The sequence below is a fragment of the Diadema setosum genome, chromosome 6 (assembly GCF_964275005.1).
Source record: "Diadema setosum chromosome 6, eeDiaSeto1, whole genome shotgun sequence".
NCBI classification, from domain to species: Eukaryota; Metazoa; Echinodermata; class Echinoidea; order Diadematoida; family Diadematidae; genus Diadema; species Diadema setosum.
The window spans coordinates 39868656-39883423 of record NC_092690.1 but is presented as its reverse complement, the minus strand read 5'-3'; the positions used below and the strand labels follow the sequence as shown (position 1 = coordinate 39883423).

General features: G+C 34.8%; 1 protein-coding gene across 1 annotated transcript; it reads left to right on the top strand.

Moving 5' to 3' along the window:
- Positions 1-1886: 1886 nt before the first annotated feature.
- Positions 1887-3117, top strand: LOC140229834 (zinc metalloproteinase nas-37-like). Its single transcript, XM_072310061.1, has 2 exons — positions 1887-2113; positions 2777-3117. Exons 1-2 carry the CDS (start codon positions 1888-1890, stop codon positions 2920-2922), a joined length of 372 nt encoding a protein of 123 aa, XP_072166162.1. The 5' UTR covers position 1887; the 3' UTR covers positions 2923-3117.
- Positions 3118-14768: the final 11651 nt, after the last annotated feature.

Below are 14768 nucleotides of genomic sequence, written 5' to 3'. Positions count from 1 at the left end.
AAAGTGGATATTTTTGCATGACTAATTTTTCGCGCTCAGCCCGGTAAGAAGAGTTTTACATGTTTTTGATTCTGTGGAATCAAGACATCCACTACTGGAACATATGGCAAGCAAACATATTCATGTGCTTTTATTTTCGCACTAGATTCTGGTTGCACGAAATGCACGTAAATTTCCACACTGCCAAAATTTCCACTTTTACAGTAAGTGTTGTGATTTTGTTGTCCTACCAATAAAATAAATTTATTCCAGAATTGTTGATACAAGTGATATTATTGGGAAAGGAGATGTAAAATAATGCAAATCAACAATACAGAGAAATAAGGACACAATGCCCTGTAAACTACCTTTATCATTTTGATGTTGATTTCATTTCTGCTTTTCTTTCTTGGAAGAATCATTTCCTTCAAGGAAAACAAAATTTTCCTGTCCTCTTGAGGGAAAAACTTTGGGTAAGGGTTGTCAACAAAGTGCAGATGCAAAGTGGTAGATTAGGAGGTCAATATAACATATGTTGAACAGTACAGGTCTTAACAATGTATTGATTGATTAAGAGGTCAATATAACATATTATGTTGCAGTAAATCTGTTAACAGGTACAAACATTGTACATATTAAGATGCAAAGGGATTGATTAGGAGGTCAATATGATATGTATGTTGCACGGTAATTACAGCATACACTGTAACATGCATATAACATAAATTGTTTTAACTCAGAACGTTCCTGTGAGCCACCCTGTGCTAATGGAGGGACCTGTAACAACGGTGTGTGTGAGTGTGCGGACGGATTCATTGGGGGACACTGTGAACTCAGAGGTAAGACACACACCCATTCCATGCCATATTTGATGTCTGCCTGAGGACAGTGATGTAGAATATTTTGTTGTATGTTTAAAGGGTGTGTAGAGTTCTGGTTGACTTGAGGATTTAGCTTTTAACGTTTTGCGAGATATTCAGAAACCACTAAAGAACATGTAATTCTAAGGGGTATCAAAAGTTTATTGATGAAAATTGGTTTTTAAATGGCTGAGATATCCAAAAGCAAGGTGAAACAAAGAGATCCTAATAAAAGGCGTGACATGTTGCCTTTTATTATTATCACTTTTTTTTTAATATCTCAGCCATTTGAAAACCAATTTTCATCAAATAAACGTTGAATCCTTAGAATTAAATGCTCTTTCATATTTCATAAGAGGTTTCTCATTATCTCACTTAGGAATGTTCAAAACATGAATCCCCACCTCAACCAGTACTGTACAGTCCTAAACTGCTGGCAAAGTCAGTCATTTTGTCATCCCCAGGAAGACTTTACACCATCATTGCTTGCACATATTTTTGAAGCTACCGGATTTCCCATATCATTTATTTTTATAGTGGAGTTTGAAAAAAAGCAACCAGTAAGGATGATATATGTCTGTGATTAAATAATATTGTAATTTGCCAAAAAATGATTCAACAAGCCATTTGTATTCTGTATTCATGATGGCACATCATCATGTCTACTTCTGTTAAGTACCTTATCGAAGAAAAAAGTAAATGAGCATTTATCAGAAATGAGTATATAAAATCAATCTAATGGTTGGTATATTATTTTGCATGGCAAAGCCAGTTCAAAGTGTGAATAAAGTTTGGAGTTGTTTCATATCACTTTTTTTTCAATAATTACAAATGGTAGTTGTAATATGGGTATGGATGTCTCTTGACAAATTTCGATATTCCATGTTCTGACTCAAGAGTGCCTTAACCTAAAAATATTTTTCCAAATCTGTATGTCTGCATATCACCATATGAGCATCATTAAGATGCAGTGATGAGTTCATATCACCTATTGTTTTCCCCTCCGTATTTCTTCAAACCAAACTATTGCAATGAAGGTTGCTTCCCCATGTGTATCAACGGAGGAATCTGTATGGAAGGCGAGTGTCGCTGCCCGGCGGGTTATACGGGCAGTCACTGCGAGAGTGTCCTTCCGGTCAGTATTAACATCGTGCCCAGCCATGACTCAGAGCCGCGGATCGGTGGCACCATCAGCTACCTGTGCTCTGTGAACGATACCAACCTCGTGGAACCACCAATCTGGAGGAATGCTGCTGGCGAGAACATCTCATATGGTAAGGACAAAAAATGATAGAGGATACCTTCAAGAACTTCTAGCAGATATCCTTCTGTTCTGCTGTTTGGATTTGTGCTCACTGTTCAGAAGGTTGACCAGTCTTATGAACTACATTGTATTATGGATTCTCATGTGTTACAAGTTCATGTGCACTTTATGTGTAGCATGATGATTGATCAACCTTTGTTAGGTAGGCTACCGTGGATGAAAATTAAACAAAGATAGATTAGTGATTATTAGATTGCTGTTACTTAAGGATAAAAATTTAAAAGGCATCCTTGTCTGTGTAGTATTGCTATACATGTAATTGCAATGTTCTCCAGGATACTGCTGTCCCTTATGACAAAGATTCATGTATTGTTCATGTAAGGTTGCGTAGAAACTGTTTGTTTGTGTTTTCATAATTTTGCTGAAGATTGTTTTGCAAATTGTGTAATGTATTCTTTATTGTTGCATTAGATTTGCTATCCTGCTTCATGGTAGTTGAATATCTGCTTTATTACATTTCATTTGTGAGATGGAAGTGCGAATAGGAATAATTCTTTGAAAAGATGAGAAAATGACATAATATTGCAGCATTTGAAAGCTTTTGGTGCCTAGCTCTTTTGTTCCTAAAATCTATTTTGTTTGGTTATAATTGCTTGATTTGTTTGCATTCCAGACTTTGGTAGAATTCGCGTGGAGAGTCCGTCCCTGGGGGAGACGCGTCTTGTGATCAGCAACCTGCAGGAAACGGACACTGGAGCCTACATGTGTGTGGCCGGACCTGTAGAGGGCAGCATTTATGTCACAGTCCAACGTGAGTAAATCTTGTCCACATATCACCTCACTTAACATGTCACTCACTGATGTGTGAGTATGTCTGCCTGGAATGTGCCTCACAATGTTTGTCATCACTTTACATTGTCAATTTCTTATGAAACTAGAACACTTTCTGATTCAAGATATGTGGTTGGTGTTGTTATTGCTCGTATAAAATGACAAACAGTTAAACACTGCTGATATGAGCGATTCATTCTTTGTTACATCTTTTAATTCTGAAAGGTTGTGGATCTTCACGGAATCATGTACAATGATATATCTATAGTGGATACATTTTGATTGCAGTACGAAATTGCCTGCAAAAAAACAATTTAGTTTGTTCTATGACAAAATGCTGACAAGTTCATACAATGTGTTTCAGACCATTTTTTATGGCAGGTGCCCTTTTTCTCTGCCGTTATCTAATCCATTGAATATGTTTCTATTCACAACTTTCAACCATGTTAATGATGCATTGTGTGACTAGTGAATGACAGTGAATGACGGTGTCTAGAAATGATGGAGTGTCAAGAAGATTTTCTAATGTGTGTTTTTTTCTTGATGGATCTGTATGTTGGATAAGAGGAGGAACAGAGTTGTTTGAAAAGTATGCCAATGGATAACGCAGTTTTGCAATAGTTGATGAATTTTTTATCTCTTTGTCTCCTGATTCACCATTTCCACAGTGTTTTGATGAAGTATGTCAGTCTGTTTGTTGTTGTTGTTTTTTTTTACTTGTCAGCAAACTGACAAATGTGAACAAGACATGATGCGTACAGTGTACAATGAACTAAAGAGAGACATTTGATATTACGAGCCTGTATTCTGCATGGATTATTTATCTGTGATGTGATGTGAAGTCAAGATTGACGAGATGACAGATATTTAAATTGTAGAATATAACATAAAATGTGCATGTGCTTGCAATGTATATTTCCAAACTCATAAATGCTGATGAATTGTGTATCACACATTTGTACTTGTCTTTTGAATAATGGCAATGCGTTCTGCATAGTGGAAGATTTAGCAATGTTAGGTATAGAAAATTTTCCCTGGAAGGAGATAGTTATCATATCAATCTCTAGACAGCTGCAAAGAGTAATTTTGCGTTAAGTATTCTTGTTGTCATTTTCCATGTACGTACAAAATGTAGTCAACTATCAAATCCATTAAATTGAATCTGTACATTTGCTTCATTGACTGTCAGTTATGGATTTTTTTTTACCTTCTCCACTAAATTATTGTGTCACTTTGTAATAAACTAAATGACCACCATTTTAGAGAATGCAATGAATTGTACAGTGAACAGTAAACATGATTGACAGTTATATTTGTTGTAAGCAACAGAAGCATGTAGTAAACTCTATCACTTTTTACCCTACATTATTTGTTTTGCTTTACTGTAATGAATTGTCTAAGTTAGTGTAGAATATGCCTATGCTGTGGTTGATTCTACGATAATGACTGGAATCTACTAATCTTATTAGAATGCTTTAATTGTGATAAACAACTGTACATTATGTATCATTCTTAGACAAATGTGGATTTCAAAAGTCATATTTTTTTATATTAGTTTACTTGCTGTAAGTAAAATAAAATGTGTTTTTATACCAGTTCAAAGTTTCTTCCTGTATGAATAATTTTCTTTGGTTGCACTTTTAAGTAACATGTACATTCTCCACAGGAAAATGAAATTACAATTAGTTATTGACGTGTGTGCAAGAAAAGTGAACCTCACAGCTATAGCTGCAAAAACAAAACTGGGCATTGTCATCCCAATCATTGTCAAGGCAATATTTGGATGCAGAAGCCTTTCTTTGTGATAGAAAACAATCTAGTTGATCCTGTAGAATGTTCTTAAGCCTATATCCCAGATGAGGTTTCTTTCCTCTCAGATCAGAAAAGCCATGGTCTATCTCTGATTTTTGGGAAGGTTTTTTTTTAATCATTCTTGTCCCGAGTTAATTTCTGGAGGTATTTTGAGTGCCAAAGATGCAGAATAATGTGGTGCAGCAGTTGTGTGTTGGGCATCAGTCAAAGATTTTTTTTTTTTTTTTTTTTTTTCCAGAGCAGAAGCTGTACATAAGAGTTGGGTGTCAGTTTGAACAGAACTGTAGTCATGAAAGGCGTGGACCATTAGTTCATGTGGTGGAACGTTTATCACATGTGATGTGCCATTGTCTGATGAAAATATAAGAAAAGAATACATTCACAAGTTAATTGCTCAGTAGAAAGTTCATAGATGTAGAAAAAAAAATCAATGAATAAATTTAGAGAAGGGTTTTAAGAGCATGTAAGAGATGCTTGTAACCAAGATTTGTTTATAGACAGACTGCTATTTTTAGGGCAGTGGGAGAAATTCAATTTTAATGCACTGTTATGATATTATGGAGGTTCATGCAGTACTTGACAAACTTCATTTTGTTGAAATATTTGAAGAGTCTCATCACAAAACAAGTTAACTCCAGTCTTGTCAGTTTGAGATGTTTGCGATTAAACCTGCCAAAAAGCAAAGAAAATGACACAAAAAATGGGATTTTTAAATCTTAGATGCAAGAGTATTCCCTAATATGCAACAAAGATGTACCATTGAAAAGGTATTAATTTGCTCTATCTGATGGTGGACTTACTTTAAGATATTTTTAGTGCTGACACCATTTTCCAATCCAATTCCTCACATGTAGATATTAGTTTTTGAAAGAAGATGGACAAAAACCTGTTCACTATGTGGTTCTTCAAAATGTGCCATCTTACACATCATGGCTGTTTCACCATCAATATCCAAGACAACAACAGGACAAAAAAAAACTCATACATTCATTCTTATTCTTTATCAAGTTTATTTAACATAAGGCGTCAGATATCTGAGGAGAAAACAGTACATCAAGATGTGGCATACACTGCTATACCGTCATTTCACCTGTCAGTTATTTTTTTTCTAACTAGACACCATTCTCATAGCCTGCAGAGTTCATTTTATCAGTGAGAATTCATCCTTTACTTCAAAAAGTGTTCATATGAATAAGACATAATTAATTGATAGTAATTTTTCATTATTTTGTAGAAATCTTTGCACATGGAGTGCCTTCAAGAGATTATACCTGAAAGTATCTTTCTGTGTAGAATTTAAAATGTAATAACAGTGCTCCAGCAAAAAAAAAAAATAATAAATGCCAAGTGTCATTTACACAGACTATGAATCCAATTTTCCTTGTCCTTACTAACTTTTACTGACTTTGAAAATTACGTTTTCTTCTTCATTCTCCTTATGAAGTCTTATGAAATCTGCAGAAAGTGTACTGATATCAAAGAAAAGTCTGTAGGTGGCACATTATTTCACAAATAACAAGAATAAAATACACAGTTATGAATAGACAGCCATAGTCACAACCTTATGAGATTTTCAATGCCATTCACCCCTAAAGGGAAATAAGAGGAGATTACTTTAATGCATTGCCATAGCAACACAGGTACTTCGGGAAGATTTCTCCTCCATTTCACTTATTTCCAAATGAGTATGTTCCTGTGAAAATCATTATTAAAGATTCAGTTAGCCCTGCACGAAACCTTTGATAACTACCTGATTTCCCTTCATACAGCTTGACAGTCAACCGCTCCTCCTTGAAATGATTTTTATTACTCTCGGAGGAAATTAATAGGAAAGTTTGAGGTTCTCCCCACGGGTGTTCAGTCATACAATTTTAGACTTTGGGAAGGAATAGCTTCTTTTTTTTGGGGGGGGGGTGCGCAGGTGGATGTTAATGAACATAGCAAGCACAAAAAAAAAAGAGAAAAAAGGGACTGAGTTCCAAAGATTAGTAACATGCTCTTAAATACAACTTATGTTTGGACAGTTCTGTTGCAGGTGCTGTTCAAAGATTTTATCGTTTTAGTGAATAAAGCGTAGCTCTTACTGTTTGAAAGAGTGTGTAGCAAAATCACATGGATAGTATCTTATGCTTTAGATTTTAGTGTTGCCACTGTTTAAAAAGCAAAGTACAGTGTAGGTGATTTTCATTTTTTCATCTAGGAGACAATGTACATTGCATTTTCTGCAGGCAAATTTATGTGTGCTGTTCAACTTGCAAATATCAGTCAACTTTTGAATTCATGAAATAAAACCACCACAAAAAGCAAAGATTATGTAAAATGATATGCAGCCAATACCCATAATCCTTTAGGATCTACACTGAACCTTTTTTCCTGCCAAATTTCATACTCTGAAAAACTTTAGATGAGGAATATTCATTGGTCTTGTTGTTCTTGTTATGCATTTCATAGTGAAGCAGTTTTCCCATTATACATAATTATGTGTTACTTAATGTTTAATTGTCCCAAAACTCTATCACAGGGCACATGACTTGGGTCCCATTTCATTAAAGATGTTAGGATAGCAACTCTTGCTGGAATAGCAACTTCTCATAGCAACAGCCAATCAGGAAGCTGGATTCTTGTCATTTCCATGACGCTTGCCATGACACTTGCCATGCAATGAGAACTGCTATCATAGCAACTTGTTATGAAATGGGGCCTAGTATATTAGTCAGATGTAGCAGCTTCCTGTTAAAACTTTCCAAGTTCATGTGATTCAAATTCCTTAAGGAAAGGAAGACAACAATATCATTATCCATACTCTCTGGAAAATTGGTGTCCTATTGTTGACCTCAATAACTCTCAGAAAAACATCTCTTGAGTTGATTTCCTCGGGAGATAGGAACGAGACTGAGTAATCTGATGACCAATAGGATTTGAGACGATAGAAAAAAATATAACCCAGAAATACATGATACCCACTGGTGACTTAAGTTCCTGCCAATCATATTTGAGAAGGCATATGTCTCCTCTGTGTAGCTAATATAATCCCTGATGACAAAGACTGGTGATATCATTTCCCCTTCCAGGTATCACAGGACTCTTAGCAGTGATGGAGACTTGAGAAGGGTTGCCATGTCACAGTAAATTTAGGGGTCATCTTAAATTTCTTTGTGATGACATATGTCATGGATGACTGTTTAAAAATCCTTGATTATTGAAGCAGTTTTATTCCACCTTGATTTCATTCATTATTGGGGAAAGAGAGAAATATAGACCAAGGGTGTATATTGTTAAAGTTTTGAACCACTTTCCGAGGTCTGTGCTTCTTTAGAGCTATTTAAGCTTCTTTCCTGGATATGAAGTCATTTCCATAGGAATTTAATCACGAACACTTTATCACAAAAAGATCCACCTTGTAAGATTACATAAAGATTGTCTTTGAAGGGATCATATAGTTTTGGTTGAGACCTAACTTCAGGTTTCTAACATTTTTTGATGGGATACTCAGAAATCTCTTATGAAAGGTGAAAGAACGTGTAATTCCAAGAGGAATTCAACATTTATTTGATAAAGATTAGTTTTGAAACAGCTGAGATATAAAAATGGAGTGATCCTATTAAAAGGTTGGACCCACTTTTTATTATGATCAATTTATTTTACTTTGTTTTTGGATATTCCAGCCATTCCAGAACTGATTTTCATCAAATTAACTTTGAATTCCTCTTAGAATGGTATGCTCTGTATCATTTCATAAGTGGTTTCTTGGTATCTTGCAAAAAGTTAAAAGCTCAATCCTCATATCCACCAATACTATGCTGTCCCTTTAACTTCCAAGCATTCTATCACACATTCTCTTCTCTCCCCCCCCCCCCCCCCCCCCTCTCTCTCTCTTCTCTCTGCCCGGCTTCATATGACTCTTTGTCATACAAGTTTTCAGCAGTGTTTCTTGTAAATTATTTTATCGTAATGTCTGTCTCACTTTACATTCTCAGCTCTAACTTTAAATACCTAGTTTCGATTTGTAAATTTTAATTCAAGATTCTCCTTATTTATCTACCTGTGTATATGTTCCTTTTCCCTTCTTTAGCTAATGTAGTCAACCAGTGTTAGTTGGTGTGTTAATCGCATTTTCAGCCACGTTTAAATATCTGTGTTCTTTATATTGACTTGACTATTCATAGTTTGTAGTGCTATATATCATCATAAAGAGGTGGTATAGCTAGGAAGAAATTAGTTATGATTCTTATTTTTACCTATCTTGACTTTCTATCACACTTATCTTTCTCATGTGCATTACTTTACCTTGCAATAGAAAAGTGTTGGAAGTTTTTCTTCTTCTTCTTCTTCTTCGTCTTCATCTTCTTTCAACATCTCTCTGCCTAATTTTCTGCACTCTTACTTTTTGGAGTAGCTTTCACCCACAATTTGTATTTACTATGTGCTGTTCTACTTGTGTACATTCATTTATACACTCAGCAAAAAAAAAAAGAAAGTGAACACTTTTTTCCAGTTAATATTTTTCATAGAAGATTTTGATGAAAATTATTGTGTCATATACCATATTAAAGATTATTTGATTGGCTATCAACCTGGTAGGTTTATACAAAGGGAAACTTTACGCATGAGTGAATACATTCATTTTTGTCCTCCAAGGCAGAAAAGTAAAAATTGCAGAAATTGACATGTTGAAATTCATTTACAAATGCCCTCCAAGATAGCAATGATAACAAAAGACTAATTTAACGCAATGAGAGACATGAATAAAATAGCAGAAATAATTTTCCGTTCCCTCGTTTCTCTTTATATTCTCAAACAAAAACGTAGTGGGGAAACTGAAGGTGGAACATAAGAATTTTCTGTCAATTCAAACTTTAAATGACATAGGGAGAGCCGCAAAGGTAATAAAATTGACATAATATCTTCATTTCACCTTTTAATTAAGGAATTTAAGAAAGCATGAGACAAATTAAGGAACCAAAAGTTATTTCAGATTTTCTTAATTTGGATAACGCTTCAAATTTAACCTTCTCTGTTACCATTACTTATTCTCTTATGTCTTTTGACTATGACTTTGACAGAAGATTCTTCAATTTCTGTCATTATTTTTTGTCTGTCTTTTATCTTTGGAGGGTTACAGAGACATTATAGAGATCAAAGGTTGAGTTTTGCAAAATAATTTGCATTTTTTATTGTGTTGAATTTGTCTTTTGTTCTCATTGTTATATGGAAGAGCATACAAGCTTGAATAACAACTTGTCCATTTTTGCAGTTTTTACTTTTGTGCCTTGGAAGAGAAAAATGACTGTGTTCACTCATGCGTAAAGTTTTCCTTTTTATTGACCTACTGGGTTGATAGCCAATTAAATTACCTTAACATGATATATAAAACACCATTATTAGCAAAATAGTCTATGAGAAGGATGAACTCAAAAAAGTGTTTACTCTCCTTTTTTTTGCTGAATGTACATGAAGAGTTTGTTTGCAAAAACCGATAAGTCCATATTTGCCAAATGGAGATATTTGCGATTAAAGGTCAAGAAAAATAAAGAGAATAATAAGAAAATTTTTGCTTCTTTTGACCATAACTTAAAAAATATACCTTTATATGTAGTGACCAATATATCATTTAAAAGGTATTATTCTGTACTTTATGACAGAGATCGTACTTCAAAATCTTCAAAATGGACTTATCGGTTTTTGCAAACAAACCCTTCACATATTTCCGTTCATTTTTCTGTTGATAGGTCTATGTAAATTTTGTTGTTGTTGTTGTTGTTTTGATTGTTGATGTACCCATATTCCTTTCTACCAGTCTACTCTTCCATACTCTCATTATTTTTTTTTTTCATGTAACCTCACATCACAAAAGCAACAGAGTCACCATGTAATATTTTCCTCTTCTATCAATAATAAATTTGTATTGCCCCATACCACTCTGTGTTAGTACTCAAAAGGTGCCAGAAAAAAAAAACCAAAAACTTGCATAGAATAAAGAGAATGTGAAATCAAGGAGATAAATGAAGTTATTGATTAATCATATGCTCAATTAAATAGTTGTGTGTTTTGGGTTGTCTTAAAGGAAACAAGTGAAGGGATAGTGAAATAATCGGGTCTAGGGCAATTACCCCCTGGGCAATTACCCCGGACCCTTCCCCTGGCCCTAACCCTAATCCTAATCCTGAACCTAACCCTCAACTTAACCTATACTCTCAACCCTAAACCTAATCCTACCCCTAATCTTTGCTCTAATCTTACCACTAACCAGTATTTAGCCGAGGGGTAATTGCCCTGGGGGGGGGGGGGGGGGGGGGGGAAGTTGCCCGGATACGGAAATAATCAAATAGCGAAAGAAGGGATCCTCTGCTTCCTCAAAAGATAGAACTTTACATCGAGATTGAATGTTCCTCATCCAAGAAAATAATAGATGCAAACTCCAATTGCTGTTAAAGTTACTTTTGCAGAAAACAGGGCTTTCAAGTAAGAGTCTATCTATATAGAACTGACTCATTCTTTATTGCTTGTGAGACAAAGAGCGATTTAGAAACTACAGCCACTGCTACAATGGGATTATCAGATTATCCTGGAACTTGAATCACCCTATAAAAGTACATTGAGTCATGACCAATACAATGTTTTGTAGAATATACATTGGTACTTCAGATTAAAACCCCAAAATGTGATTATACAAGAACTATACAAAAAATACCACATTTTTGTGATATAGTGTATTTACAGATATAGAAAGAAGAGCGATTACTCATTCAGGAAATAACAGAAACTATTAAAAAACAAGCCATCTCGGACTGAAACATATCTTCAGGGGTATTGGGGAATTAAAGTGTATGACTCTCTCTGAGTCTTGTGATGTGTGGTCACAAAAACACCAACTATCTGGTGCCTCATCATGTTTCGTTTTTTCTCGTGACATTTCATCATCTTGTAGTAGATATTTTCATCTCTTAACACTGTTGTTATCCACCTCCCTAGTGAATTCTTTCTCTCTCAATACCCACCCACTCTCTCTTGGCACACAGGAAAATCACCAGACACGTAGACAGGCAGACAGACAGACACATTAAACAAACAGACAAACCAGACAAACACTTTGTTGTGCCAACAAATGTTTGGGTCGTTAGAAGGGAACTGAGTTTTAAAAGCTTGTATATGTTTAGAGACAACCAAAAAAAAAAATTCTTGTTCATTCACGTAGAAGTATGATAATGCTAAACGATGATGGTTTGTATCATAGAAGGAATTAGGTGTAAAGTAGTTCTGTATGGGCAAGGCGTTTCATGTAACTAGATGAGACAAGAACGCTTCTGTTTGTTTGTATTTTTACTTCATGTATTTCTCATCTATTTTCTTCGTATTTTTTGTATAATTTGATACATATATATGTATATATATATATATATATATATATATATATTCATATATTTTGTTACAGCTCAAAGTTTGTTTGTTTTTTGTTTGTTTTGTGTTTTGTTTTGTTTTTTTTTTCTTTTGTTTTTTTTCTTTTTTTTGTAGTGATGAACTATCAATGTGTCCTCCGGGTTTTCTTTTGCTTTGAAAAGCTCTTAAAGTAAAAAAGAAAAAAAAAATCGTAAGAAAGTTTTTAACATGAAAATAATTAGAATTCTGTGATGTTTCCTCCTCATCAATTGGCAGTAATAGGTGATTTCTTCTTTTCTGAGACTGCCTCGATGTATTTTAGATAAGTGTAATAAATTGTTGCTCCACATCCCATCTTCCATAAACTTTAACATAAACATTTGAAGAGTTTTGAAGAGTTTTATCGCAAAACAAGCTAACAGAAGTTGAGATATTTGTCATTAAAGCTGTTAGAAAAGAGAGAAAATAATGAGAAAATAATATGAAAATACAGGATATTTGTAATCGTAACTTCTAGAATATTTCTTGTTAATGTTTCAAGTGAGGTATTACTGGAAAGGTTTTATTTTTCTCTATCTGATGGTAGACTTACTTTGAGAAGTTTAAAAATGGCGCTTAGCCCATTTTGCAATAAAACTCTTCATTTCTTAAAGAATGTGACAAGTTTGCAATGATGGATAATATGTGAAATTATGATGAGTAGTTTGAATCTTTGGTGAGTCAGTAACTTTTAAATGCCAGAGAAGCAAATATATACCAAAGAAGGCACACCTTACCTGGACTCTTTAAGAGCAGTAGTGTGCTTGATACCAGAAGGGTTAATATTTCATGTGCCACACCCAGATAGTGTCTCTTATCAGTTGATAAGCAGACAGCAATTAACCCACTAAGTGCCACATTTACTCTCCCTTTGGGAAAGTGCCAAGTTCAAGTGTTCTAGCCTGCCTCTAGAGTTCAGTGTCTCTGTACACTCTTGATTGTCACAACCATATGCTACTCAGGTATCCTCTTCCACCATCCCGGTTTGGTAGAGATCAACTTTGATCCCTAAGATTACTGTATCCCAGCTCAAGGATTAACCTGTCCCCTTAGCAAGGCTAGCATCTCTTTTCCCACGCTCTCCTTTACTGTGTCATGAGACCGGTCTATCTGGTCATGTTTTTCTCATTTCCTGTTATCTTTGTAAGGATAAACTTGTGAACATCACCCCTTTAGATTTTCAGTAATTGGTTCTTGTCATTATTCATGGGATGGAAAGTAGATTTTAGGTGGGTTTTTTTTCTCTCTCTCTCTCTGCTTCTTCTACCCCTTTTCCTCATCCACATACAGAGGACAAGCCTGCACATTTTCCTGAATTGTTTTCCTCATTTCCAAATCTACATCTCATAGAGTGTGAAATGTAACATCAAGGACAATCTTTAATCAGATTTTGAGTTTCATGTTTTTATCCCTCAACTTTTTCATAAGGTAGGGGGAAGAAATTGACCGATTTTAGCTGAAAGCCACAACATGTAATCTTATTCTGTTTGAAATTTGGCACATTTATTTTATGTATTTCAACAGCGTAGTGTGTGTGGTTTATCATGTGGATCCACAAAGGAAAGGCATTGAAAAAAAAATCGTTAAATTTTAACCCATTGAAGACTTGTCCCGAGTACACTTGGGCAGGTGTCTATGGGAAATGCGTGTTGTAGCAAAATCAGTGAATCCTCAACGGGCTAACAGCTATACTTGATTAACTTCAACCTCATTTAACCGAGGTGACTGTGAGACATTCTCATCTCTCAAAGGAAAATAATTACCTCTGAAGTGAAAGATTGCTTAATACTAATTCACTTTGGTTTGTTATTAATGACAGTGAATAAGAATGAATATTGTGGGATAATATGTTATTGATAGAGCATGTAAATATGTATTGGAAACTTCATATTTTGATTCATCATTTTTCATCATTTATCGAATAGAGTAGATTTTTGAAATGAGGAAACCAGTCAAGGAAAATATCATGGTCTATTATATCATATCATGTCATCACTAATGATAATGATAATAATCATGATGGTTAAAGTAGTAGAAGTGGTCATGATTGAAATAATGACAGTGATTAAGACTGTTTCAAGTTCTCCTATTTAGCACTTATTCAAGGACATTTTTTTTTTCTTCAGTAATTTTAATATGTGTAAAGAGTTTGCTTCAAACATCAGATGCTGGTACCCAGTGTTATGAGGCCATGTGAAGAAAGGCAAGAATTTATTGATGGAAACGTTTGATTTCTCCTTCACTGGGGAACCATCCGATCATGTCTGACCTGTGGGGGCGCCGTCCCTGGTTCATAGGACACGCCCCCTGACTCTTGGTGGGGCTCTAACATCCTGTCATTTCTCATATCCTACTTTTGGGGTGTAAAAACAGCAGGAGAGAGGCAACTTTCTATTGACTCTATACAGTGTTTGATGATACACTGAGATGAATTTTGTCATTCCAAAGGTTTGTCTATCCAGAAATGAAATAGGATTCATAATTCCAGAGATTTGTTAATTGAAAAGGGGGAAAAATATTTGTTATTTTGAAGGTTCGTTAATCGGAATAAAAAATGCCAAACCTTTAGATTTATCGACCTTGGCTGTATTTCTTTTTTGGATGAA